Genomic DNA, 22,771 nt, shown 5'->3' with positions numbered 1-22,771 from the left:
TGTACTTGCGCTGGCCAGTGGAAAAGCGGCTAATGGGAGAATATGGTAGAAGAAGACTGTACATTCACGAGGTGGACGTATGCGCATTACTCTGTTTGTTCTGTGTTTTCTTTCTAACCATTTAGGCTATGTTTAGGTGGTGTGTGTTTTTTTCATCACGCAATCATGTTTTTGATGCGGTGGTGACGCATTCATGTAACACATAAGGGTGGCACTGCCAATAAAGCACCTAAAAGCTGTCACAAAGAACCGGCAAAAGTTATGATTATGAATATATCAAATATAGCAAGGAGACATTTTAATTGTTTTAATAATAAACAAGTGTTTTCTGTGTTAGTGTCGGCTGCAAAGATGAAGTTGACGATGCTGACTCACGATCTTTGCAGTAGTGAACATGCCAGAGAGAAATGCACATTTCATACGGATTACATAAGCAGAGAGCAGTCAGTTTTCTTTCGTTTTGAATTGTTCTGTTTAAAAGTAGACATGTCTGTAAGGAAAGTATGCGCTGAGTTTCGGTTCATTTATGAGACAAGCTCCAGTTCACCCGCCGGCGCCTCCGTGTCCTGATTACCTCTTGTCTACTGTATTTACTTCTTATTTATTAAATCCAGGCAATTGGTTGATTAAACCTTGATTAAAATTAAGATAAAATTAATAAAATTAATACAAAACGAAATTCACTTTAAAGGCTTTGTGCTTTCTGTTTGAGGTCTGTGTGAAAGTTTTACACAGTCTTTTAGTGCCACTTTCAGAGCGCTCACGTCCGTAACTGAGAACGGACACGTAAGTAACACAAAGTTTTTTCCTCATAAATGCGAACACGAAAAATAAAATAAAATTAATATATTATGTTCTGTGGAGAGCCAACCCTTCTTCATCCGGTGGGTAGTATTACTTTTGGTTTGCTTAGTGTAATTCACAGAATTACTAAAAAATATTTTGCTACCTAAAAGTTAAAGATTTTTTGTGTCACGCATGCATGTATGTCTATTTCCCTCATGTTAAATATAAAACGCATGTGTAGACTGATATTTTTCTAATGTCTGAACTCCTTTATTAAGAGAGTAGCCAATGGATATGTAAACAGACGTTTCAATATATTGGTAATAAATGCATTATATTTCAAGTTTTGACTGCAAATATAATGCTGGAATTGCCCAATTTTTTAAAGAATTTATCCTCAACTAGTTTTGTGGTGTGTAGGTCTACGTATTTTATAATGTTAACTTCAAATAATACTAATAGTAATTTGAAGATGTGGTAGCATTGGATCTGGACGGGAAGGATAACTCTGGGAGTTGGAAGGGGTGTGTTGCGATTCTGCCTTCTCACACCGTGACACAGGTTCGTGGATTTGAGTTTCGCGATTTCGGTTTCATATCGCATATCGTTACAGCCCTAGTCAATTTAGAATGTTAAGTTATACTTCTCTAGTTATTTTGGTGAAAGTAACTCAAAAGTAATACAGGAGTAATGTAACGCATTACAATTCTGAGACAGTAATATTCTAAGGTAAATAATTACTTTTAAATAACAGTAACAAGTAATGTATAATGTATTACAGTTTGGAAGTAACTTGCACAACACTGTTCCTAAATTGCCCACTAAAAGCTGCACGGATAAATTTGCTTACCCCACAAAAAGGCCTATGTACACGGTTTAGAAAAAGTTCCATCAATTCACACTTTATATCATCGCTATGATTATGATATGTAGTGTCATGTCACCCATCCCTAACATGCAGTAATGTAATAATAATAATTAATAATAATTAAAATAATAATAATTAGCTGATCCAATGAGATAGGTCTCACTGCAGAACCGCAGAACCTTACGTCATAGCAGTGTGAGGACGACAGCGCCAGCCTAACAGTCTGATGCCGGAACCGCATGCCATACATATACCATACCTAAACCTACCCATCTCCACCCCCTGACCTCTAAACCCACCCCTAAACCTACCCATCTCCACCCCCTGATCCCTAAACCCGCCCCTAAACCTACCCATCTCCACCCCTTAGATGCTTTTACCCCGCCCACTTCCGGCATCAGACTGTTAGGCTGGCGCTGTCATCCTCACACTGCAGAACTGGTTCTGCAGTTCTGCAGTTGGTTAATATTGGATCCAATGCTGAGTTGTAGCCTACTGCATGCAGCTCACATGCATGAATGTTGGGGGTTGGGGGGAGGGGGCGTGTCTGAACTAGTTGATGCACGAAATCAGTATCTTGATAAAGAGGTTGACTGGCAAAAAGTATTTTATGTATTTTGAAAATACAAAAATACTCATCTTAAATGTAAAGTACATTAGATTTTTTTTCCAAAGGCTTTAAAATACAAAATAGTATTTTGTATTTCAAATACGTATTTTAAATAGCCTACATGTAGGCCTATATGAAATACTGCCCATCCCTGCGTATATCACAAAGACATATATCTGATGTGCGTTTTTACATCTGGAAGACGTATTTTTTTGAATGTTTGCTCATCTGCAATAGGACGTTCCCTGTCTCAGATGTCAAATAGACGTTTAGAAAATGTATTTAAGATGTTTATGATTTAGAATGTATGTAAAACTGACATAAAGACGTGACGTCTATGAGATGTTGGTAAACAGCAGATGCTTTCAAGATTAAGTGATCTTTAAAAGACATCTTGCAGACATAGCCTACATGTGCTATCCGGTGTGGTTTAGCATGGCAGCCAGTTCGAAAATAGCCTATTGCTTTACCTATGCAACAATACATACGTTTTCTTCAAATTCTGAATGGATCATCGCCCAGAAAGCATGCATAAAAGCGCTCCCTTTAGCCTATAATCATGTCACTCATCTTATTTCAGCGCGATTTCACAAAGTTCTGCTAATCGATTAAGCTGACTGTACAGTCTTATTTAGCCTGCATAATGTCTACACTTTTTTTTTTTTTTGTTACGAGTTACAGTAAATTATTACGAGAGGATTTGAGTCTGCAGATCTCAGCACTGAACAAAAACTCCGGTGTTTTGAGTGATGAGGAGATTCCGACTTAAACATGGCCATTGCATTGATTCAAGAAATCAGCAGATATGTTTGTGATTGGCTACATTGCTCAACGCTGCAAATATACGTTGTAAATAGAAAAACCTCTTTATCGTGCGTGTGCTTGGTTATAATGTGCAACGCTGTAAAATGCATACAAAGTATGATGAAACATGAGCAGATATAAATTTAAAGGTGGTATCAGTGATTTCAGGCCCAAAAATATTTTATCACAGTCATCTAATCTTTCCTAACGATCCGCTAGCTGCCCGCCCCATAAGCATGCCGTCAAAAAAACACGTCTCTGTAGGCAACACTCAAAACCAAAACAAATAGTGTTCCAACCAATCACCGACAGGGGGAGGGTGTTGTGAGGTTGAGCCAGCTTTTTCTTCAGCTCTGACTTCGCGTGCAGCCGTGCACAAGCACAAAACCTCACAACACCCTCCCCCTGTCGGTGATTGGTTGGAACACTATTTGTTTTGGTTTTGAGTGTTTGGCTAAACCATTTGTTTTTGTGTGCAGATCTCAGAGCCTAGGCTGCCTACAGTGGCGCGGTTTTTTGATGGCATGCTTATGGGGCGGGCAGCTAGCGGATCGTTAGGAAAGATTAGATGAATGTGATAAAATATTTTTGGGCCTGAAATCACTGATACCACCTTTAAAGGTGCACTGTGTAATTTTTAGCGGAATTGGAACCAACAGAAGTTATGGTGGCAGGACAGGAAAATATGTCGTTGTCTGAGACAGCAGAGAGTAGCCAGTTACGCAATGAGGTTTCTTTACAAAGATAAATTAAGAAATTAGGTTTACTTAATTATTCAGTAAAACGATATGTTATTGCGAATATTATTGTTACTTGTTCATCATTGTGCTAGCTTTAGCTAGCTTCTTTGCACAAAGTTCAACATAGTGATGAAGTGTTTGTCCATTCAGGGCTACTGTAGAAACATGTCGGCGCATTTCAACGTAAGGGGACCCGCGGTGTATGTAGATAGAAATGGCTCAATCTAAGGAAATAAAAACACAACGGTTCATTATGTAAGGTCTTTATACCACTGAAAACATAGTTCTGTATGATATTGCATTTCTGTCAACAGATCCTCCTAAATATTACACAATGCACATTTCAATGCCGCAATCGACACTTTTAATTAAATTTTGATTTTAACTTTATTATTATAGATTTAGTTTAAATGTGCAGGTGCATTTTTGGCCAAAGCCCCAGTTCATTTTATGACCTGTGGCCAACACTCTCCGCCTATGTGCGGCCTCATAATTTATATGTGGGATAGTCGGCGATCACATTAAAAATCTATGATTTTTTAAAATGATTATTTAGCCTTGGAAATACACTAACCCCCAGTTTCACAGATTAAAATGCATGTTTGAGCTGTTTTAACGGAAAGCAACTTAAAATATATCAGTGCCATTGTTTTGTCTCAAGACGCACAACAGTAATGTTTTTATAAGGCATATATAAAAGCTACATAAAAAAAAAAAGCTACTCTGGTTTAATCTAAGCCTTGTCTGTGAAACCAGGCCTAAAACTGTAAGAATTTAGAATAAGAAAAAAAATATTTAACTCAGCTATTTAACTTGTAACATTGACCATTTAAAAGGGATAGTTCTCCCTCATGGGGAGGTTTTTTTTAAACTGTTAATCAAACAGTTTTGGTTACCATTGACATACAGTGAAAAAACCTGACTGAAACATTTCTCAAATGATCTTCTTTTATATTCCACAGAATAAAGTCATACAGGTTTGAAATGACATGAGGGTGAGTTTTTTCCCCCTTTAACTCTTTGTATTTGATTTTCATATTACCACTGAAGCTCACAAGATGCTTTTAAAAACATGCTGGATAACATGATCATCATGCTTGTGGCTCAAACGGCGCTGCCATTAAAGCACAAGTGGGACAAAATAAGGACCATAATTTGTAATAAAAATTGGGAAACGGAGAGAAAAATACGAAAAGAAATGTGTAAGATACTTTTGAAACATTTGTCAGCAGCGTGAGTGGGGTACTGATAGCAGCACCAAGAATGGAAAGTGTTAAATCCTGCTCAGAGCACTTTCTCCTGACCATACTCAATTTAAGCAAGGCACTTCACCTCTGAAGCCCTGGAGGTCTTATGACTACTCCTGTGGTCTGATCCCTCTATGTGTCAGATAAGGCTAAACCTTAAATTCTGTGAATAAGAGGATGCATTCAGCTCTGTGTAACCTCACTCATGTACTCACAATCATGACCCGGTTTGCCAAATGCACATTCCTTTGGAATTGTGTAAGAGTCAGAAACTCAAAACAGTAGTGAAAGCAGAGGAAGATGAACATGTGGGATTTCAGAACTAAAAAGAGTTTTGCGCACAACAGCAAGGATTTTCTTCTTGACTCTTTTATTTCGTTTTTTTGTGTGTGTGTGACAGTAGTCATATTGACGTGTCCTGAACATAGTGTTGAAGTGTCTCTCCTTCTAGTTGGCAGAAAAGGAAAAGAAAAACAGCTAGAAACAGAAAGAAATGAACAACCTGAAGTTGCATCAAAGTGATTTTCCTCCCCAGAATATGCAATTTTTTTGTTTGTTTTAAAAAATAGAGCATAAAGGAATATATTACTTTAAAAAAGATTGATCTGTACTCGTGTTTTTTCTACAAAACATTTCATTTTTTGAATTCCTGCAGATGACTTTTTATCAAACGCTGTGGCATGCACATTGCACATGCAGTTCTCGAGGTAAATGCTTTTCTACATTTTTTTTTTTCTGACAAAAACTTGCGTGTTTTTAGTTTCTTCTTTTTACAGTGTGACTCCCACATCGGCATTGTATTTTTAAGTGTCACTTGTTTTGCCAAACATGAGGTTGTTAGTAACGATGAATTATGACAGACGATGAGAAATGTCGATGTCCTATCCAGACAATCGCTTGTCTTTTACCTCACAGCCACACACACACACACACACACACACACACACACACAGCAAGACGCTGAGAGAACATCATGCATGCAAATTAGGATGACTGAAAATCATTCACGTGTTGATTTTTGTCAAGCACATCCTCATGGACCTGATCACAAACGTATACAAACACACATTGCTCACAAACATACAGACACATGATTTCCTTATACGCTTGTTGCAACTCAAAACGGGTTTGTATTGCATATAGGCCTACTCTCCATATAAAAACTCAAGTCACTCAAGCTAAATGCCTGTTGTGGATAAAATAAATCAAGAGAAAGACTGTTTTTCACTGCAAACCGACACACTGCAGCTGTATAAATGTGTAAAGAGACGTGCAGTCTAAATAATGCTGAATAAGGCACTGATTAATCTCAGTAATAAGAATGCAGTTCTCAAAGAAACAATGACCACAGAATCTAGTAATGCTCAACTAGCAAGGGGAGACATGAAACTTGGATTCTGTATCTTGTGTTTACATCCTCTAAGACAATACTCACCAGTTGTGGGCACACTTATACATAGAGTCTTAAAGGAGAGCCACAATTTCATCAGTAGTGCTACATACAGGACTCACTCAAGTGGGACCGTACGTGAAAATGTGGTAGTAAATGCTACATACAGCGTCTAATTTGCACATGCTGCAAAGTTGGACTCGATCGGCAGCGTGTCTGTGTATGCGGAGTCATTCCACAGAGGATTCTGCCTCGTAAAGAATACTGAGATGGCAATGGTAATGTGGGCCGAAGAGACACAAAGATCAGTGGGACACAAGAGACAAGTTTTGGCAGAAAAGGCCCGGTCATTGTTTCACCCATGCAGTTTGATTGGCTGTGTTACATGTTCCTGTGCAGTTTGACTGGCTGTGTTACATTTCCTGAACACAGAACGGTGCACCATCGGTGACAGACACATAATACGACTCTCAATGTACAGGTCATTGACAAACATGGAACAGAAAAAGGTGAGACTGACAGAGCCAGAACCTCTGGCTGCCGAACAATGTGGATCACAGCGCCATCTGCTGATTGAGTAGAGGTAGTGGAGCTCAGTTACCTTCTCACATTTACCTACACATTGAAATGTCTTAGGGATTTTTATTTTATTTTTTTAGGTCAGTTTAAAGCAATGGTTCTCAAGCTTTTTGATTTGAAGGCCCCCCATTTCTGGCATGTCTTCTATAATCATGACAAAGCTGCTTGTTTTGTATCTTTTTGGGGGGAGTTTGAATTAACTACAATTTATTATGCGATTAGATTATTTGAATATATTAAAACTAATTTATTTAATAATTGAAGTCATTGTTTACTTCTGGCTCCCTGGTTGAAAACAACTGGTTTAAAGGTATAAAATAAATAATTATAAAAAAATAAATAAAAATCAGCATTTAAAAGGAAGATTATGACAGTAAAGATTTTTATAAAATATACGATTTTTACGCCAACCTAATTGATTCTTGTTAACTAACATCTAAACGCTCTTTTTAATATCGAAACGTCTTCTAAGGCGTTTATATCATGTTTCTATCAAAATGGTTGATAACTAGTCAGCTCTTCCTCTACTTTCTTTTTCATTTTTTTTTCCCTTCTTGATAAAAAGTGTTCACAGTTACAGAGACTTGAGATCAGATGCATGCTTCAAACTGTCATTAACGCTCACTGATATGGCTGAGAAAGTGTTTCCATAGAAACAGTCCAAGTCGTCGAGCTACCGAGGACGTCAGCTGAAGGTCAGATGGGTTTCTGTCATGGCCCATAATGGATCACTATCACAGAGCTCCACACACCATCTACACAAAACTCACATGAAAACAAGTATGGCAATACAAAGAGTGGCAGTCAAATACAAAAACAGGTAGAAAATGAAATTAAAAGCATCATCATCATCATCACTATCTTCATCATCACTTATCAATACTTATTTATGTGATCATCTTTATACACACATTGTCATTATCAACATGAAATCATATGTAAAGATGGAGAGGTTCTCTCTCTCTCTCTCTTCTCCCCCCATATCTCTCTCTCTCTCTGCATGTACCCTGGAAGACTGGAAGAGCATGTTTATTCATCCTTTGCCTGTTATATGTTTGTATATTTTATGTGCTACTATATCTGCATTTTTGTGCAAGTGAGCAAATTATCTATACAGTGATAGAGGAATGTAAATAAAATGTTATCAAATGTCTCAAGCTTAAAAGGTAATTGTGCTATGTTTTCACAATCTTTATTGTATGTGGTATTTGGCACCAAATCTGGTACAACAAAATTGCGAACATCTCTCTGGTCACCCTTTTACTAGTAGTTTGAACGTTAGCAATGGCTTCATCTCCCCTATCCTTCAGGAGAGAGGGATCTCAGAGAGTCGAGAGAGAGATGGGGGGTGGGGAGGGGGCGTCGACGGGAGAGAGAAAGAACGTCACGGACATGACAAAGGAGCCAAAGAATTTATCCCCCTTTCCCCCTTTTATCCAAAGTTTCTGTGTATTTTTTAACTTGTTTTTTTTTTGTTTTTTTTCAATCATGCAGGATTTCCAAAGGATTTATTTTTTAGGAGTTCAAACAAAGCTGGGCAGTGAAACAGAAGATTCAAACTCCAGTGTTTCCAATGAGAAGCAGAAGACGAAGCCGAAGAAGAAGAAATAGTGAGGAGCTTTGCGTTTTTCTCTCCTGTTTTGTCTGTTTGTTTATGATTCTTCTTTCTTGCGTTTGGGGGGCTGAAGTGCAGGGTGGGCTTTCCTATTTTAGTTCAGGTGAGTTCACCTCCATCTCCCACCCACAATTTACCCGCACGCCTCCCCCTCAACTGGGATAATTATTAACAGTAAACATAGATGATAAAACTCATCGATATTTCCCAGCATCTGGACTGATTTTTGCAATAGACGAATCTCCAGTCAAGTTCTGTGAAATAAAAAGTGATCCACCTTTTTTTTTAAACGAGTGCTAAAGAGTTTGTAGCGTCTCATTTCCGGAGGGACTGCATGAAATGTCCTGGGGGAAAAAAGTTCAGACATTCCTCCTCCTTATCAAAACATTTTTTGTATTCTTCAGAAAAAGGCTAGGAACAGGATTTCATATTCGTTAGTCTTCATATTCACTGTCAGCGGTCCGTCGCTTTCAGGGAAACACTTGGCAGCAGAGGAAATGGAAAAGAAACAAGAAATAGAAAGAAACGAATCATGCCTTGATTTCCCCTGTGGACATTCAGCGCACTGCCAAGTGTTTCCCCGGACAGATCTGCCAATCCAGCGAGAGTATTGTTTTACTGTGAGCCTACGCTCTGCGTGGTGGCAGTCCGTTCCAGAAAAGTGCGGAAGGACTCGCCCCTCCCCGTCCCAGAGGCTAGCACCAGTCATCCTCATCAGTCTCACTGTAGGGTTCATGGAGGCCCTTCCTGGGCCCTCTGGGATGAGGAGGCTTATGCGTTCCCGGGTGGGTGGGGGCGTGGTGGTGCGGAGAGGGCGAGGACGAACGGTAGCCGTTCGGCATGCGCCGCGGGTGGCCCTGAGAGGGGGTGCTGTGGCGGGAAGTCCTGGGGGAATGTGGGTGAGGGTTGCCCTGCACAGGGCTTTGCTCGTAAGATGGAGGCTCGTTGTGATTGAACTCGTAGTCTTGGTCGTCGTAGAAACCGTCGCCCTCCACACTCTCCGTAGGACCAGGGCCCCAGTGCGCATGACGGGAGGAGCGGGGAGAGCCGTGGTGGGGAGGCGACGGGTGGTGGTGAGGGGGAAGCGGGGGCTCGGGGCCAGGCGGACTGAACCGACGGGAGGTCGGGGTAGGGAGTCGGTTCTGCTGGCCGGGAGGGGGGGTGCCACCGATGGGCTTACGGACCACGGGAGAATAGGTGACGTGGGGCCGGGGCGTTGCAGGGGTTTGGGGTAGCTGACGCCGGCCGCGGCGGGGAGTGCTGGTCCCGGAGGTGGAGGGGACTGGACTGCCGCTTACTGAACTACTGCCCTACATGAAAATGGAACAAGGCAAATAAAACAGAACCACAAAATTAACCACACAACAAGAAGAAAGACAGTAGGAGGTGACACACACAAACACACACCGCAGTAAGAGAGGAAAGAGCGCAGTCATAAAAGAGAGAGAGAGAGAGAGAGAGAAATGCAAGAATGAGAGACATTGCAAAGCAGTAGAGCAAAGCGACCGATGCAAACAGCCATAAAATAAACGACCAAAATTAAGCAACATATCACAGGGAAAAGAGAGGACACAAGGAAGAAAAAACAAACAAAAAACAAAAAGAATTGAATTCTGTTGCAGCTGTGAAAATAACTTCAGGTTTGTTCTTGACAAACTAGGCTAGTTAATGTCAATTCAAATGAAACTGAAATTTAGACTGATCGCATCATTTTTGGGCCTGACTATCAGATATTGTCACAATATTATCTAGATAACAGCATAAAATGACTCAACAACAGACCTAAAAAATGGATCTTTTAAGTTAAACATCCTGTTGTAATACAAGAAACATGGCTTCTCTGCAAAAATCATTAAATCATTTTCCCAATCAGTTGTTTTGTCTTGTTTTCCAGTAAAAAAATAAAAACACAGTTTGTTTGAAAGTTTCTTTTGCTCATTTCTCATTGATCAAAAAACAAAATGTGAAATATTACATTTTAAAATTAAAGTTTTCTTAAAATAGATTTGGGAAGAAAAAATAAATATATATATATATTTTTTTTTTCAGCATCATTACTAGTCCATCATTACTACTCAGTATCACATGATCCTTCAGAAATCATTCTAATATACTGATTTACTGTTTAAGAAACATATCTATAAAATATATCTGCTAAATATTTTTTGTGGTTTAACATTATTTATACCATGGTCTGGGTGAATATTCGATTCTGATTGGCTGCAGGGTGTCCATTAAAAAGTGATAGAGGACACCTAGTAAATAAACCGTCAGGCGTAACCATGGAAACCAAGTTATTGTTTGTAAAAAGATTTCGATTGTAAAACTAATTAAAATATAAACTAATGTTTTAAAAATGTGTTATTTGGCAAGTGACCATGGTATAAGCGGGTTAATGCCCTTCGAGGTGTCCATTGTCAGGTATTAATGGACTTCGGCTCCGCTGTGCGTCGGACGGTTCACGCCTCGCTGTCGTCCATCAATACCTGACAATGGACACCTCGTCGGGCATTAACCCTTACAAATATCTTCACTGTCACTTCTGATCAATATAATCCATCCTTGCTGAATCAAATAATTAATTTCTTAAAAAAAAAAAAAAAAATCTCAGTGACCCCTACCTTTTGAACGGCAGTGTACATACATAAACTTGGGAGATATAAACACACACACATACACATGCTCACACAAATCCACATCTCAGTACCAACTCCCAAGTCACTGTTTGCTTCAGCATCAAATTCCACTGAGCTTTAAGACCCTGAATGAAATGCAGTTCAAACTTAGGCAAAACAGGGCAAAACTCGTACACACACACATATATATATATATATATATATATATATATATATATATATATATATATATATATATATATATATATACACACATACACACAGTGCACTGCATCCAGAAAGTATTCACAGTGCTTCACTTTTTCCACATTTTGTTATTTTACAGCCTTATTCATTATTTTCCTCAAAATTCTACAAACAATACCCCGTAATGACAACGTGAGAGAAGTTTGTTTGAAATCTTTACAAATTAAAAAATATATATATAACACGAAAAAAATCACATGTACATAAGTATTCACAGCTTTTGCCATGCCACTCAAAATTGAGCTCAGGTGCATCCTGTTTCCACCAATCATCCTTGAGATGTTTCTACAACTTGATTGGAGTCCACCTGTGGTAAATTCAGTTGATCGGACATGATTTGGAAAGGCACACACCTGTCTTAACACTGCATGTCAGAGCACAAACCAAGCCACGAAGTCCAAGGTATTGTCTCTAGACCTCTGAGACAGGACTGTATCGAGGCATAGATCGGGGAAAGGGTACAGAACAATTTCTGCAGCACTGAAGGTCCCAATGATCACAGTGGCCTCCATCATCCGTAAATGGAAGAAGTTTGGAACCACCAGGACTCTGCCTAGAGCTTACCGCCCGGTCAAACTGAGCGATTGTGGGAGAAGGGCCTTTGTCTTGGAGGTGACCAAGAACCCAGTGGTCACTCTGACAGAGCTCTAGCATTTCTCTGTGGAGAGAGGAGAACCTTCCAGAAGAACAACCACCTCTGCAGCACTCCACCAATCAGGCCTGTATGGTAGAGTAGCCCAAACGGCAGCCCCGGCTCTCCTCATAAAAGGCACATGACAGCCCGCCCGGAGGACTCTCAGACCATGAGAAACAAAATTCTCTGGTCTGATGACACACAGATTGAACTTTTTGGCCTGAATGGCAATCGTCATGTCTGGAGGAGACCAGGCACCTCTCATCACCTGGCCAATACCATCCCTACATTGAAGCATGGTGGTGGCAGCATCATGCTCTGGGGATGTTTTTCAGCGTCAGGAACTGGGAGACTAGTCAGGATCGAGATGAATGCAGCAATTCCATTTAACCTGATGGAGCTTGAGCAGTTCTGCCAAGAAAAATGGGAGAAACTGCCCAAAAATAGGTGTGCCAAGCTTGTAGCATCATACTCAAAAGATCTGAGGCTGTAATTGGTGGCAAAGGTGCTTCAACAAAGTATTGAGCAAAGGCTATGAACACTTATGTACATGTGATTTTTTTTTTTTTTTTTTTTTTTTTTTTTTCATAAACTTGCAAAGATTTCAAACAAACTTCTCTCATGTTGTCATTACGGGGTATTGTTTGTAGAATTTTGAGGAAAATAATGAATTTAATCCATTTTGGAAAAAGGCTGTAACATAACAAAATGTGGAAAAAGTGAAGCGCTGTGAATACTTTCTGGATTTTTTTTCTTTGTAAATTTAACTTTCCCCCCCCTTAAAAAAAAAAAAGATGCTTTGATCATTTTACCAGAAAACAGGGAAGGCAAAAATACTGATTAAGATTTTTTTTTTTTTTTTACTGCAGTGCTGCAGAAATTCTCAACTGTGATACGATTCATTATGAGCACATGTTCAATATGAATGAACTGCCCACCTGTCTGTGAGTCAGGCACTCTCTGCCCTCACTCGGTGAGCGGGACCAGCGGCGGTCTCCCTCTCTAGACTGTCTGTGGCTGTAGTCCCCTCGTTCTCTCTCATGTCCGTAGTGCTCCTTATCTACAGAACTGTGGTGGTGATGGTGATGATGGTGGTGCTTGCGGTCTTTGGCCCGGCCCCGGTCTCTCTCCTTGGATGGCAGGTCTCCTGACTGTGTGGTGGTGCTGAGATCAGTACCAAGACCTGCTAGGCCACAGCCAGAGAGAGAAAAATGGTACTAGTATTAGCTCTCCTATTCTCTTATACACAGAAATATATGGGCCATTCTACAGAATTGGTTCAAAGTCAGAGTTGGAAACGTCTTGCAAAAATGTGTCTTTTTCCACAAATTTTGTATGTATGCAAATTGTATAATATCCAAGGTACACATTTCTAGTGCAGTTAATTATCATATTGTATTTTCAGAAGGTTTTGGACTATTTTTCCTCTCCCCAAATTTGTCACTACCGAAACACAATAATAAATAATTTAATAAGAAGGCTTATGTTGACCTATTCATATTTTATTTACATCTACCTTGTAAACATATTTTTTGCTATTTAAAAAAAAAGTTTTCACAGGTAAATCAGTAACAATTACAATTTTAACAATATTTCAATTGTCATTTATAAGATTTGTTGTATTTTGAATAAGTTAATCATACTGATTTCAAAGTTAAGGATTCATTAGTTTGAATATACATTGAACCAAACACTATAATAACATCTTAGTTGATAATTCAATATACTTTATTTTAGACAAAACATCCATGTTTCGGTCATGACGGCACATTTTCGGTAGTGACTAATGTATTGGTAGCGACCACATCACATTACAGAATTTTAACTCGCATACTAAAACACTACTAAAACATACCAAGATACTAATGATTTGCATAACTGTACGAAAGTTTTGTTTATTTCCCCCAAATAAATTATTATGCTTTTGTCACTACCAAAACAATGATGACGTTACGGTCATGACTGTTTCGGTAGTGACAATTTTAGCTATTTTTGAGCCTAATTCAAAGATGCTAATCAGCACATGATTAACTAGCACAGTTCTGAACAGTTGTACACACACACAAAAACTAAATTTTATCGAATAATACTCAAAAAAACATGATGTCACAACCGAAACTTAACCACGTTTCGGTAGTGACAATTTAAGATACTTATGAGCCTAGTTCAAAGATGATAACCCCGCACATGGTTACCTAGCACAGTTATGAACAGTTGTACACAGATAAAAACACAATTTTATGGAATAGCACCCAAAAAATGTTTGCTTAATTGCAGAAAAAAGGTGTTTGGTAGTGACGTTCCTTAAAGTTACACACAGATTTTCAAACTTTTGAACACATTTCTCTCAAAATGATGGTACCTATCTACAATGAAAGAGAAGCTATGAGAGAGAGGCACACAGGAATACTTCCTGATCAAAAATGTAGGGGTGTGGTTAAAATCAGTCTCAGCCAATGGACTAAAACACACACTGTTTCGATAGTGACTTGAAAATGCGGGAAACATTTTTTTATTAAAGTTTTAATGATTTAAAAATAAAATACAAAATAAATGACAATATCATTTTCACAAGCTGAGATTTAGGGGTTAGGGTTCGGGACAGCCACCTCCCAATTGAAAGTACCCAATAAATGATGATTTTATTTATATATATATATATATATATATATATATATATATATATATATATTTTTTTAAGCTTACCGATATTTGAAATTATATTGTGGGATTCAGAAGATAACAGAGGGATCTTTGTAAACATCTCAAATTTGAACTCTTAAATGCTTTTTAAATGTGGTTTTTTTTTGGTTGTGGGACAGCAGTTTGCACCAATTCTGTAGAATGGCCCATATATGCTTTCGTCTCTGACCTGTATCAGCATCAGTGTAGCGGCTCAGGGACCGCTCTGACGCACGGTGACTGCGGTCTCGATGGCGATGCCCATGTCTGTGACCCTCTTCTGGGATGACCCTCTCCATGGCGTAGTCCTCACCCCGCAATGAGCGGCCTGGACGCCCGTGTCCCAGAGATGAAGCTGAGCGCTTCATAGGACTGTTATCGGTGATGGTCTGCTGAAAGAGTCGGCACAGGACAGAGAAAGAGGTAGGGAGAGAAAAGAAAAGGGAGCGAAGGAAGAGAGAGTTTTCTGTTTATTGGAAATAGATGGGTCTGGAAGATTTGAGAAGGGAGCTTCATTTCTGTAGTATTTAGTAACGGCAGGCAGATGGTCGTGCGAATGTACGGCCTTGTTTACACCTGGTATTAACATCCGTCTCGGGTGATCCCGACACAAGTGGTCAGCTGAGACTTATGAGTCTCATGTGGCCACTTTTGATAATATAATATATTGATAATATAAGGGAAACAGTATACAATTTTGTGAATATACACATCACTTGAATCATCATTCAAAAGTTTGGGGTCAGTAAGATTTAAAAAATAAAAAAATTATATATATACATACATACACACTTTTATTTAGCAAGGATACAATAAATCAAAAGATTTTTACTTTAAATAAATGCTGTTCTTTTTAACTGAAAAAACATCTCTCAGTTTCCATGAAGTATTAAGGAGCACAATTGTTTTCAACATTGATAATACAATTTTGGAGCAATAATTCAGGATATTATAATGATTTTAGAAGGATCATGTGACACTGAAGACTGGAGTAATGGATATATCTCCAAAAACAACAAGTCATGCTATTTTACATACTTTTGCTTCTCAAGTAAATTGATCTTGTTTTAAGGATATTTTTTAGATATTTTTATTGGAAAACAAGACAAGCACCCTGCTTACGTCTGTAGATAGTGCATACCATTTGTGATCGTATCTACCCAAACATATCTTAATACCAGGTGTAAATGGGCAATATGATGACTTCAAACTTGTTAAATTCTGCAGGTCTGGGAGTTGGTGTGATTTTATTGTGTATGACCTGACGAACACACTCAGCCGATACCAGCGAACACATAAACAAAATCACCATTCACCATGCAGAGACCGAGAAGAGGAGAAAGATAGAAAAAATATGAAAAAATAGAGAGAAACTGAAAGATAGCTGCAAAAGGTCGTGCCCCGCATGCATCCAGGACTGAATCTATGAAGTCAAAACACTCATTGGTTATAAAAACATTCTACTACAACATTTGAGAGAAGCACATTTCTTCCAGCAGACCCCTCTATCCATCACTCACAGTCATGCACACCGCAAAGAGCGAAGAGAGGGGGCTGTCCAGGCTTTAGAGAGAATGTGTGGGGCAACACCACATATATGGTCCAGGAAGAGGGACGTGCAGAGTGGGGTGGTTTGCAGTGGCTCAAGCCCTGGACCCTTTGCTCTAGTCTGATTAGAGCCTTTCCATCTCAAAAAAGCATGAATTTGACTGTTTTGGTGCAGCTTCACTATCAAACACCATCAACACTGACACCTAGAGTCGTGGATGGAACATTACATACCATGAAAAGTTTTCAGTTACTGATTCATTTGTAGAAATCTGATACAAATAGAAATCATACACCCATTTTGATGTGCAACCTGGAGCAAATACAGACTAGGAGAGTGCAGCAAGTCAATATTCATTTCTCTTTTTTTGAAAACATAAACAGTGTAGAGGAATGTTACCTTACAGTTTTACATTTTATAGAAAGCAACATGTATTATTTTTTTTCTCACCCACTTCCATCACAGTAGCATTATATTTTTAGTTTTTAATTTTTTTTATTTAAAATGATGTTTTCATTTATATTATTTATTTCCTGAGGACAAGTGGTGGTTCCTTCATCATGTGTTGCATTTAACAACTATATTCCAGTATAGATGTAAGTGTTACTCAATAACACATCCAAACTTTTCTAAAAAATAATAAAATAACTAATAATAAAAAAAATAAAAAACGCCTTAGAAAGACCCTCTTTTCTCCCAGTGACGCACTGAAAACCAAAACGTACATCTCTGCTCAGCAACACAGTCACACGCTCACAGTCAGAGCACAGATAATTGCAGACTCACGCACAAAGACTGTGGAGACATATGCATATAACATGTAACATGCACATGAGCACAGCACATAATGAGTGTTGCAAAGCACAAAGATAGCAGATATAAATTAGGAGGAGGCAGACAAGGAGTTTGTGTGGTTTTATCTGCACACAAATCTAAAAATATGTCTGTGCTGTACAAATAATAATGCTATATATGCTATATATATATATATACATATGTACATATACACATTCATTATTCAACCCCCATTGCAAATCAGGTTTATTGGCAAAAAATAATTCTCAAAATTATTCAACCCCCTGAATAGAATCCCTCACAACAGCACAAATCTGCAAAACAGGATTTGTCTCAAGCATATGCAACCATATTTCTGAGAAGACAAGTTCAGAAAAACCCTTGAGTGACTGCAAAAGACCTGCAGCAAGACTTGGTGGCAACAGGCACTCAGGTTTCAGCTTGCACAGTAAGGCGAGTACTAAACGCATGCGGTTTCCATGCCAGAACTCCAAGACGTACACCACTACTGACCCAAAAGCACAAAAAAGTGCTCAAACTCATTTAAATAAGCCACAGAAGGGATTCTGTTCTGTGGAGCGATGAAACAAAACTGGATCTTTTCGGCCCTATGGATCAGTGATATGTCTGGAGGAAGAAGAATGAAGCATCTGCTGAAAAGAACACTCTGTCTACAGTTAAGAATGGTGGTGAATCACCATGAAGTATCATTTCATTGAAGTATCAGGAAATCCTAGGAGAAAGTGCCATGCTGTCAGTGAGGAAGCTGAAGCTTGGGGGTCATTGGACCTTCCAACAGGACAATGATCCCAGGCATACCACAAATTCCACCAAGGCTTGTTTGCAGAAGTAGTCCTGGAAGATTCTACAGTGGCCATCACAATCACCTGACTTGAACCTCATAAGGGCTTTTCACGCTTGAAATAGTTAACCCTGGGTAAACGGAATCCTGGGTTATCTTTATTCACGTTTATCACTGCTCATATTATACCCAGGGTATAACAGTTAGTCCTGGGTATTCCTAAGCTGCAGTTTCACACTGCACATTCCTAAACCCTGGGTTAAAGTCCTTATTTGCATATTTGCGGTGTCAGTGTTACTGACTGGACAAACACAGCATGTGACCTGCTTACATAAAAGCTCTAGCATTGCGCATCCTCATGTTACACATTGCTTACTGTAATATCAATTTTTTTTCTTCACTCCAATTGTCGCTTTTTCCATCGTCGTTTGATATTTTTCCTATCATAACCAGAAACGACTGTTTATATACATCGCACGTTGATCAGTGACTGTCCAAAGCGCATGAATATAAGGCACACGATTGGTTGTTGGTTGCTAAGCATCTAGTTGTAACATTCTAACACCACATCGTTTCGCACTGTACAAGTTTGTCACCGCAATGCGGAGATAACACCGCAAAAGAGGTGCTTGCACTGCTCCAGAGCAGGGTTTCAAAACCCCGGTTAAAAAGTGGTGCAAACCCCACATCTAAATTACAAGTGTGAAACGCTCCTTTATCCGGGGTTAAAAGCGGTGTTTAGAACAACGGTAACCCAGGGTTAAGCGCAGTGTGAAAAGCCCTATAGAAGATATCTGGTGGGATTTGAAGATGGCGGTTACTGAATATTATTGAACTGGAGGCCATTGCTCATGAGGAATGGGCTAAGATACCTCAGAAACGCTGCCAGAAGCTGGTGTCTGGTTATACATCTCGTTTGCAGCAGGTCATAACAGCAAAAGGGTGTTCCACTAAGTACTAAAGATGCTTGCCATGAAGTGGTTGAATAATTTTGAGATTGCAGAAGTCATCAAAAGTTGTATTTTCAGTTGAATTTGGGGAAACCACTTGAAACATTTGTTGTGTTGAGCTATTTCAATTACTTTTATTTGATTTGTTCATTGCAAACAGCTGTAAAGTCTGTACATTTTGCCTATAAACCTGATTTGCAAAGGGGGTTGAATAATTTAGATTACAACTGTGTATATATAATTTTCTTTTAAATACATATGTTAAATATTACATATGATTCTTCCTTAATTGCCTTAATTTTTTCAGTTAATTTTGACTATTATTTCATCAAACATTTTGAATTAAGTTAACTACAATGGCTGAAATAATGGGTCTTTTAATAATTTAATAATTAATGTCAAAAAACAAAAACAACAACAACAACAACGTTACAGTATTGAACGTTTTTTCTAGTATTTTCTCATGAAATATTCGGGCACAAATGATGCGATTTCCAGAGAATTGGCCAGAGAGACAGAAAGACAGATGTTAGAGTCAGACAGGGTCAAACAGAGTGATGATGGAGAAAAAAAGTAATAATGAACGAGAGAGGTTGCACATACAGTGAGATTATCTCCCCGGTGCCGTCCTTTCCTCCTTGGCTGCAATACAGCCATTTCCATAAAAGCACAAGACACGCCAAAAATATGTCCATACAAATACACACATATGAAGCACATAGGGCCGCATTTACACAAGACAAAGCACATTAACAGTGGGTGACCCCAAGCATGAAAGAGAAGGAGAGAGAAACAGAGATTGCACTCAAAAGAAGAAAAAGGTGGAGATGGGGTTCATGCAGTAAATTAGGATGGGCAGGCCAAAAACAGAGCGAAAGAGGGGAGGGAATAAGGAGAGAGAGATATATAAATAAAGAGAGAAAAGAAAGACAGAGAACCTGGTTAGACACAGAAGCAGTGGAGACGGAAAAAGACACTTACCACAGCAGCACACAAACTGAGGGCCAGAGGCAGTGTTAGAGACACTCACAGTACACCACACAGAATGATACGGTGAGGAACGGTACAGTGATCATCACAAGACACAGTGGCCATAGAGAGGTATTCTACTACAACACTGCACACATATACAGTACTACGCATAGCATGAGACCACACCAACAAAACTCTCTTGTACTTAGTTTCTGAAATGTATGTAAATTACTCTCACACTGTACTGTTCAAAAGTTTGGGGTTGATAAGATTTTTTTATTATTTATTTTTATTTTTATGAAGTCTCTTATGCTCCAAGGCTGCATTTATTTGAAATAAAACAGCTTAACAGTAATATTGTGAAATATTATTACAATTTAAAAGAACTGTTTTCTTTTGGAATATATTGTAAAATGTCATTAATTCCTGTGAATCTGTATTTTCAGCTGAATTTTCAGCATAATTACTCCAGTCTTCAGTGTCACATGATCCTTCAGAATCATTCTAATATGATGATTGACAGTTGTGCTGCTAAATATTTTTTGTGGTTTAACATTATAAATATCTTTACTGTCACTTTTGATCAATATAATCCATCCTTGCTGAATCCAATAATTAATTTCTTAAAAAAAAAAAAAAAAAATCTTAGTGACCCCTACCTTTTGAACGGCAGTGTACATACATAAACTTGGGAGATATAAACACACACACATACACATGCTCACACAAATCCACATCTCAGTACCAACTCCCAAGTCACTGTTTGCTTCAGCATCAAATTCCACTGAGCTTTAAGACCCTGAATGAAATGCAGTTCAAACTTGGGCAAAACAGAATTTATATATATAAATACACTTTAGCACTTATATAAAGTAATACTGCATTGTAAATAAAGTTAAATGCAAAGCTTAATTTACAATAGTAAAATACTGTAAAGATACTGTACGAACACTGAGTAACTTCTTTACTGAGGGAGGAAGTCAGAGTTAGCTAAAACCAAAAAGGAAAATAAGAATTTAAAGAGAAAAGAAAAGGAGAAAGAGAGAAGAAAAGACATATTCTATAATGAGACCGCATGATTAGATGATTAATTCAGGGAGAAAAAAAAATACTTTTCTAATCTCTCAGCTTCTCAGTTCCCACAGCAACATGGGATAGCAAAGTGTGCTACAAAATCCCAGAGAATGTAGTATGTCATCTGGGTATTGTGTTTTATGAACACAGAGCATTCAGATGTCCTATTTGTGTGACTTACTGCTTTTTGTATAAACCTGCTTTTTGTGGCAAGGACATGTGTATATTTGGGTCTGTATGAACGAGGAGGCGTTCACTCAAAGGCCAGTGGTGAGAAATATGATAAGGAAAAAAGAAAAGAAAAACACATACACACAAATTCTACCTGTTCTAGACCTGCATCAAATATGCATCATAAGTAAAGAGGGTGCATGTTGTAATATGCTAGATATCATATATCTAGACAATTATAATAAGAGAGTGTTTGAATGCAAAAAAATATGTATCCTTGAATACATCACATCAAACACATATTCTGATAATTACAAATACTTAAAATGCATATTTATGACAGGTATGCGGATGAAGATCATGGATCTGTTCTGAGCCCAACATGTTTTCCTATTAATTCACAGCATTAAAAGGCAATTTTTTTTCTTTAGAATTTTATCTGTTATGAAGATTGATACACAACATGACCCAAAGTATTTGGACAGCTAGACAGTCTCTAATGAAAATGTTATAAATGCAGCTATCAGGTATGTGCTTGCTACTTAACATTAACATTATACATTTCTATAAATTTCCTTTTTTGAGGTGTACCATAAAGCTTACATGGTGAAATGTTGGCAATACGTATGTAACTCTCTGTCATTTATTTATTTGATGAACGACGGAAATTTTCTTCAAATCTGCCAGTTAAAGGGTTAGTTCACCCAAAAATGAAAATTATGTCATTAATGACTCACCCTCATGTCGTTCCAAGCCCGTAAGACCTCCATTCATCTTCGGAACACAGTTTAAGATATTTTAGATTTAGTCCGAGAGCTTTCTGTTCCTCCATTGTCATGAAAGTCAATGGACGGCATACTGTCCATGTCCAGAAAGGCAATACAGACATCATCAAAGTAGTCCATGTGACATCAGTGGCTCAATCTTAAGTTTATCAAGCGACGAGAATACTTTTTGTGCGCAAAAAGTAAACAAAAATAACGACTTTATTCCACTATCCATTTCCTTCTCTCTGGGCCTCGAGTGAGTTCACGCAGTGTTTTTTGCGTAGCGTGTCCGTGTTGTACGCTTGATAAACTTAAAATTGAGCCACTGATGTCACATGGACTACTTTGATGATGTCTGTATTGCCTTTCTGGACATGGACAGTATGCCGTCCATTGACTTTCAATGGAGGAACAGAAAGCTCTTGGACTAAATCTAAAATATCTTAAACTGTGTTCCGAAGATGAATGGAGGTCTTACGGGCTTGGAACGACATGAGGGTGAGTCATTAATGACATAATTTTCATTTTTGGGTGAACTAACCCTTTAAGAAGGGTTTCGGGTAAGCGGATCTAGAACAGCTTTGGCGCCTACGCTCTGTTGTTATGTATCGTCATCATTGTCCCGCATTCTCATTGGTTTAAAAAACTGCCTTTTTGCAAGTCGCACCTGACTCAGCTCAAACACAACTCAAGCTTTTACGGGTGCATGTGAAGGCATTAACAGGTAAATGTAGGCTACTTTCAATAACAGGTCAAACATATAAGGAATACTTTAGCTATGTTGCAATGTGTCATGAGAGCAAGCAACTGAGCAGCTAACACTCTGTCTAGAGCGAACGTGAGCGTCTCGCTTA

The 22,771-nt window shown here is 38.5% G+C and overlaps 2 protein-coding genes across 2 annotated transcripts in view; one reads left to right on the top strand and one right to left on the bottom strand.

Moving 5' to 3' along the window:
• Window positions 1-8,620, top strand: part of nacc1a (nucleus accumbens associated 1, BEN and BTB (POZ) domain containing a) — a 30,276-nt gene extending 21,656 nt beyond the window's left edge. Inside the window, exon 6 of the mRNA XM_081383740.1 lies at window positions 8,519-8,620. Coding sequence (XP_081239866.1) covers window positions 8,519-8,520 — 2 coding nt within the window. The 3' untranslated portion in view covers window positions 8,521-8,620. The remainder of the gene's footprint in view (window positions 1-8,518) is intronic.
• A 714-nt stretch (window positions 8,621-9,334) lies between these two features.
• The window catches only part of cacna1aa (calcium channel, voltage-dependent, P/Q type, alpha 1A subunit, a), a gene marked incomplete at both ends in the record, with an annotated part of 123,584 nt that continues 110,147 nt past the window's right edge, over window positions 9,335-22,771 (bottom strand). The window contains 4 exons of the mRNA XM_081388655.1: window positions 9,335-9,949; window positions 13,094-13,338; window positions 15,028-15,226; window positions 19,537-19,575. Of these exons, the coding sequence (XP_081244781.1) occupies window positions 9,335-9,949; window positions 13,094-13,338; window positions 15,028-15,226; window positions 19,537-19,575 (1,098 nt within the window). The remainder of the gene's footprint in view (window positions 9,950-13,093; window positions 13,339-15,027; window positions 15,227-19,536; window positions 19,576-22,771) is intronic.

Source organism: Scardinius erythrophthalmus (genome assembly GCF_964197995.2).
Source record: "Scardinius erythrophthalmus genome assembly, chromosome: 1".
In the NCBI taxonomy this organism is placed as follows: domain Eukaryota; kingdom Metazoa; phylum Chordata; class Actinopteri; order Cypriniformes; family Leuciscidae; genus Scardinius; species Scardinius erythrophthalmus.
The sequence above is the reverse complement of the archived record's forward strand: the minus strand, read 5'-3'. Positions and strand labels throughout refer to the sequence as shown.